General features: G+C 40.4%; 1 protein-coding gene across 1 annotated transcript; it reads right to left on the bottom strand.

Annotated features, from left to right (window-relative positions):
- Positions 1–4,470: 4,470 nt before the first annotated feature.
- Positions 4,471–5,412, bottom strand: LOC104673142 (olfactory receptor 11H12-like). The gene has a single exon (XM_010377089.1). The coding sequence runs from the start codon at positions 5,410–5,412 to the stop codon at positions 4,471–4,473; it is 942 nt and encodes a 313-aa protein (XP_010375391.1).
- Positions 5,413–6,541: the final 1,129 nt, after the last annotated feature.

The raw sequence follows: 6,541 nt of genomic DNA, 5'->3' as shown, positions 1-6,541 counted from the left end.
CCCTTCTTCCCGGAGCTGCCAGTGGCCGACCAGGTGGCGCTGCTGCGCCTGAACTGGAGCGAGCTCTTCGCGCTGAACGCGGCTTAGGTGGCGCTGCCCCTGCACACCGAGCAGCTGCTGGCTGCCGCAGCCTCCAAGCAGAGCCTACCGCTCCCGAGTGCGCCGTAGTCCTTCATGGACCAGGTGCGCGCCTTCTAGGAGCAGGTGTACAAGCTGGGCCTCTGCAGGTCGACTCCACCTAGTGCGGCTGCCTCAAGGCCATCGCGTTCTTCACGCGCGACGCCTGTGGCCCACGTGGAGAGCCTGCAGGAGAAGGCGCAGGTGGCTCTCACCGAGTACATGCGGGCGCAGTACCCGTCCCAGCCCCAGCGCTTCGGGCGCCAGCTGCTGCTGCTCCCCGCCCTACGCGCGGTCCCTGCCTCCCTCATCTCCCAGCTGTTCTTCATAGGCCTGGTGGGGAAGACGCCCATCGAGACGCTAGACACGTTGCTGTCGGGGAGTACCTTCAACTGGCCCACAGCTCGAGCCAGTGACCACGACGGGGCCGCGTGCTTTGTGGCCAGGCCTGCAGACGGACCTCAAGGGACAGGGAATGCTGAGACCTCAAGGGGCCTCCCGGGACTCAGGACCCTGGCTTCTCTCCTCAGACTTATGTTTTTTAATGACTGTGAAATGTTTGTCTTTTCTGTTTTTTAAATGATCATGAAACCAAAAAAGACTATCATCCAGACCTCAGCCTCCTCCTCCTCAGGACTCCTGGCCAGGATGGAGGTAAGGGATGGAGGGTCCAATCCTGGGACAGTCTTGTCCCTCAGCACCTCAGGCATGAACTTCTGGGACGGTGGGGTTGGCTTCCCTGGCATGATGGACAAAGGCCTGGCGTCTGGACCGGAGGGCCGCTCCAGCGGGCAGGAGTAGCTAGCATATGCCAGGCAGATCCTCTGGACACTTAATCTACCTCAGACAATACGTGATGACTCAATCACGGCCAATAATAAAGACATTTCCTATTAAAAAATAAAAAATAAATTACGACCAGGGCACGGTGGCTCACGCCTGTAATCCCAGCACTTTGGGAGGCCGAGGCGGGAGGATCACAACGTCAGGAGTTCGAGATCAGCTGGCCAATATGGTGAAACCCTGTCTCTACTAAAAGTACAAAAATTAGCTGGGCATTGTGGTGGGTGCCTGCAATCCCAGCTACTCAGGAGGATGAGGCATCACTTGAACGCGGGAGGCGGAGGTTGCAGTGAGCCGAGATCACCACTGAGTGACAGAGTGAGACTCCACCTCAAATTAATTAATTAATAATAAGATAATTTTAACCAGTTTTTCTTTACCTTTATTAATGTGGCTTCCAGAATATTTAAAATGATTTATGTGGGTCACATTATATTTTTATTGAACAGCACTGATTTAGACTGATGTCAAAGATTTCAATAGCTCTAAATACCATTACTATGTTGACAAGTCTCAAGTTTTTATCTCCACTCCCAATCTTGTCTCATACCTCAAAACTTGCATACCCAATTGCCTACTTAAATTTCCACTTTGATGTTTATTAGTTTCTAAACGTACTTCCTATCCTTTATTTCAGTGTACCTGCTTCAGCCACGATCTTGACATAGGATGAGAAACTCTAGCTAATGTACATACTTCAAGTGTGGGTTAGTCTTGTTCTGTCATGAGACAAAGTAGATTTCCCTAGTATATTTACATAACCTGGTACTATTTATATAACTACATATATAAGTATTTACATTGTCATTCCTTTCCCTTTTCCAAGTGGAAATAACCACCTTAATTGAAAACTTGGATACTGCTAACCAAATCTAACTTTGTGTATAAGATAAATTTAAATATAGTACATATAATTTTAAAATTAAAATAAACATTTCCATATTTTAACAAAAAGTCAGTAGGCAATGATTACTTAAGGTTAGTTATTTTTTGAGATATTAAATTTATCCTTTTTACCTTCTTCTTAATGCCAAGAAAGATAATTTTTGTTCCAAGGATACACTTCCTGAGATTCCCAAAGTGCTCCCCGGGGTTGTCCTTCCCCAGGTTATGTCTTTATTCCTGTCAACATTCATGTATAAGAATTTTGGGATCTCAGACATCTTCAACCCAAACAGCCCACAGAGATTCAAACCAGTCTTGAATCTGCCGCATTTTTCAGTGGTGCATCTTCAGGCACATTTTTAAACCAAACTTCTTGCCTTTCTTAATAGCCACCATTTGGATTTGGATCTCTAAGTGTACTTGTTAGAGCATTTCCACACTCATTTTGATGACTGCCTTGCTTTCTTGCTCACTTTAAACTTGAAATAGGCAGGACAGAACTCCCTCGCTTCCTGTAGGTCTCCTCAAAATTTAGCTTAAATGAAGCCTTCCCAGATGATCCTATTTAAAAGAGCATCCCCACTCTCACTAGTATCTATTCCCATCACCTGCTTTGCCCTTCTTCAAAGAATATATCACCACAGGAAATATTGTATGCTATAAATGTATTTCTCTATTTCTTGAACCCTGCCTTCCCATACTGTAATATAAACTGCATGAGAATAGGTATCACTGCTATAGCTTCAGTGCCCAGATAATGCCTAATACGTAATAGGAGCTCAATAAATGTTTGTTGAATGACCTTGTTAACTCAATAATTGAGTTATCACTATTGCAGAAGCCATTCAGGAGCAGTAAAAAGATAGTATAGCTCATATTTCCTGCCCTAAAGAAACTTATATTCTGACTGGTAGGAAAGTCAAAAACAGCACAAACAATGCTGCAACAGATACCCAAAAGGCAGACCAATTTTGAGTAAATATTTGGCAAAAATCAAAAGGCAATGAATTTAGAAAATAACATTATGATATACTGTAGTGGGCAAGAAAAGTTTTATAAGTGGTATATAAAAATGGACAAGGTATGAATAGAACAATGTTAAGCTCAGGTTGTAAAACTAAGATTACACTCTGAAATAGAGAGAGTGAGTCAAATGGGAGCGATGAGACATGTATTAAGGTAAAAATAAAGTTTAAGAAGAAATTGAGAAGAACCTTAAATCACATACAAGCTAAGGAATTTGGGATTTTTCCTGTGTTTATGTAGAGAGAAAATAAGTGACTGACGGAAAGGAGGTTTAAGAATATAATTCTGGAATTTGACATGGGAGATGACAGAAACAGACCATTTATGAAGTGATTATGCCATCACAGATATGGCATGCTAGGAACCTGCACAAAAAAAGATGGGCATAAAGATGACAAATGATCCCAGGGAAGATGCTTAATCTGTTTGATGACAGATTAGGAGTGGGAATGAGATGGTAAGGAATTCTATTGTCAAGATTTCAAGTTCATGCTATAAATCAATAGATCCATTAGAGAATAAGGGTGGCTAGAGCTAATTTAAAAGGAGATTAACAAATTTAGGATTAAACATTTGAATTTGAAATATATCTTCACATAAAAATATCCAGCAGGATGCTGCAGATATTTAACTACACTTTGGTAGTAAAGTCAGTGCTGGAGTTACCCTAGAATCAAGATTTAGCCAAGATTTCCTCATGGAGTGCAGTAATAATAATAATTATTATTAATAATAAATTGCTACTCAAAAAAAAAAAAAAACAAGAAATTAAAGGGTAGAAATTACCCCTAAGGAACACTTTTCCAGAGTTTTACTAAGAACTACACACAAAAAAAATAAGTGCACAATAGGCCTAGATTGTCAGTGATCTCACAGATTCTGTAGCTCTTTGGTTTGTTCTGGGCATCAACTGACCTTCTTGTGTCCACTTATGCTAAAGTGTTAGCATTGGTAAAATGTGAGGTGTCAATGAAGTCAACATAATATTATTGAAGTCCCTTGTTAGTCCCGGAAGTTATACTTCAAATTATAAAGAATACAAAGGTAGAGCCTTAAAATTGTCCCTGAATTGTTGAGGGCGTATGGTGTGTGTGTGTGTGTGTGTGTGTGTGTGTGTGTGTGTGTGTGTGTGTGTGTGTGTGTGTTTTAATCTAGTAATTTGAAGGATCAGTGGAAAACTATTTGTATAGTTCCAATACATTCAACAATTGCTATGCTCTCAAAAAAAAAAAAAGAAAAAAGAAAAACTTGCTTCAATGAAGGCAGAATCTGAGGATGTTGAAACATACCAAGCAGCATGTATTGAAAACCAAAAGAGTAAGCAGAAGCTCAGTTTTAGAGAAATAGATGAAAATATTAAGTAGAACTGCAAAATTTTAAAAATCTACTTAAGGTACAAACATATCTGGAACATAATAGTAATAACTTCCTAAGACTGAAACCATGGGTCCAATTAATTCTTTCAAATTATCTTCCCAATATATAAAAGTAGAATAAAATGAAAAAAAGCATGACTTCATTGGTCTCATGAGTTTTCATCCTCCTAAACATTAATGATGCATTATATTAAATTTGACTCTTGGATCCTTTAGAAATTTCCTACTGTAACACATACAGAAATTTCTTTAGTGCCTCTTTCATATCCTTGTTCTGGAAACTGTAGATCAGGGGATTAAAGAATGGAGTTGCCAAAGCATAGAACAAAGTCACAAATTTCTGTATCCCACGATAGTCCCCAGAACCTGGGCTAACATACATCACCATAAGGGAACCATAGAAGAGAAACACTACAGCAAGGTGAGAGCCACAAGTTGAGAAAGCCTTATGCCTTCCTAAGCTTGAGGGCACCTGTAGCACTGTGCTTAGGACACAGAAATAAGTCCCAAGGATATACAAGAAGGTAAGAAAGATGATGAGAGAGCTAATGATACCACAAGTCAGAGTAATTCCAGGTATTGGAGCACAAGACAGTGCCAGCAAAGGTCCCAGATCACAGAAAAAGTGGTCGATAGTGTTTGGACCACAGAAGGGCACCTGAGATATGAGTGTCAAAGGGGTCAGTAACCAGAGACAGCCACCCACCCAGCAAAAGATCACAAATTGAGCACAAACGTGATGGGTCATCAGGGTGGGATAGTGCAAAGGTCTACAAATGGCAATAAACCTATCAAAAGACATCACTGACAGAAATAAGCACTCTGCAGCGCACATGGAGGAGAAGAAGTAGAACTGGAGCAGGCAGTTGGCATAGGAGATGCTCTTTGTCTGGGAGATGAGATTGGCCAACATTATGGGCACATCAGAACTGACGTAACAGATCTCCAGGAAGGAGAAATTGGCCAGGAGGATGTACATAGGTGTGTGGAGTTTCTGGCTTGACCACACAGCACAGATGATGGATGTGTTACCCATGAGGGTCAGGAGGTAGATGAAGGAGAAGACCACAAAAAGGAGGATCTGAATCTCCCTGCGGCAGGGGAAGCCCAAGAGGATGAACTCATTCACAAATCCAGAGATATTAGTAGTCTCCAAGGTCCTCATTGGTCTGCCCTGTAGAGGTGACAGAGATAGTAAGAACCACAGAAATTCTGCACTGTCTCTCTTCTATCTCTTCTTCTGGTGAATAGATATATGTTTATTTTCTTCAATTTGGGTTTGTGATACTGCTATCTTCCCCTTGGAAGGATGAGCTGTTCTTTCCATCTCCCTTCCTAGTTTATTCAATAAATAGTCATTTTGCAAATTATTGTTCTAGAAGATAAAGAACAATGAGTAAAATAAAAAGAGTCCCTGATCTTATAGAGCTTATGTCAAATACCTTTTGTTCAAAGCAACTTCAAGCAGTACGTTGACTGCTCCAAAAGTTTTATATAGAGGAGGCCTTGGAGCATACATTTACTGGAAGAGATCTGAGGAGATTTACCTTGGAACATCATTTGCATAGCAAAGATACTGTTTTTACTTAAATTGTATGCTTGTGATAACTTCACAAGAAGCTGATACAGATTATGGGGTTGATGTAAGCATCCCTCCACCTATACCATAATGCTGCCATTGACACAGTAGCAATAGAATGTGACAAAAACAAAACTTTTTGTGGTTGTCTGAGACACACAGAAATTATTCATTTGGAAATAATAACAAAAGACTTTTGAGAAGAAAATGAACCTTGACAAAATATAGAATTTTCCATGGTGATGGAGGGAGAATATTATTTGCATATAATAATAATGTAGAAAGATTTGGATACAAAAATTTATACCCAGAGAAGAGTCTAAAATAGTACAAGTGTATTTTCAAAAAAGTTGTGAGATATAAGGTATGAATATACGGTAATCACATGGCAGAGGACTTGCTGCCAGTCTAACTAGTTCAAGTTTAATTTGCTAGTCAAGGGAAAACAAGATGTACTAGCAGAAGAATGAAATAATTGAAGCTTTATGAAAACAGCATTTTGCAAGACCATTTGGTGCAGGTTAATAAAATTAGCAAAAAATTTTGGAAATTATTTCAATAGCCCAAGGAAAAAGTATAAAAAACTTGACCTGGGGCAATGTATATACAAACAAATACCAGGGAAGGGACAGTGGTAATTACATTCTGCCCAAGAGGTAGAGGAAGAGAACAAGAAAAAAAAAAAAAGCAAGGTTTCACTTTCCATTTGCCACAG

Source organism: Rhinopithecus roxellana, chromosome 5, assembly GCF_007565055.1.
Source record: "Rhinopithecus roxellana isolate Shanxi Qingling chromosome 5, ASM756505v1, whole genome shotgun sequence".
NCBI lineage: Eukaryota > Metazoa > Chordata > Mammalia > Primates > Cercopithecidae > Rhinopithecus > Rhinopithecus roxellana.
Note: the sequence above shows the minus strand (reverse complement) of the source record. Positions and strands in the feature narration are given on the sequence as shown.

Coding starts and splice junctions, on each gene's coding strand:
- LOC104673142 (XM_010377089.1), bottom strand. CDS start 5,412: ATGAGGACCTTGGAGACTACTAATATCTCTGGATTTGTGAATGAGTTC.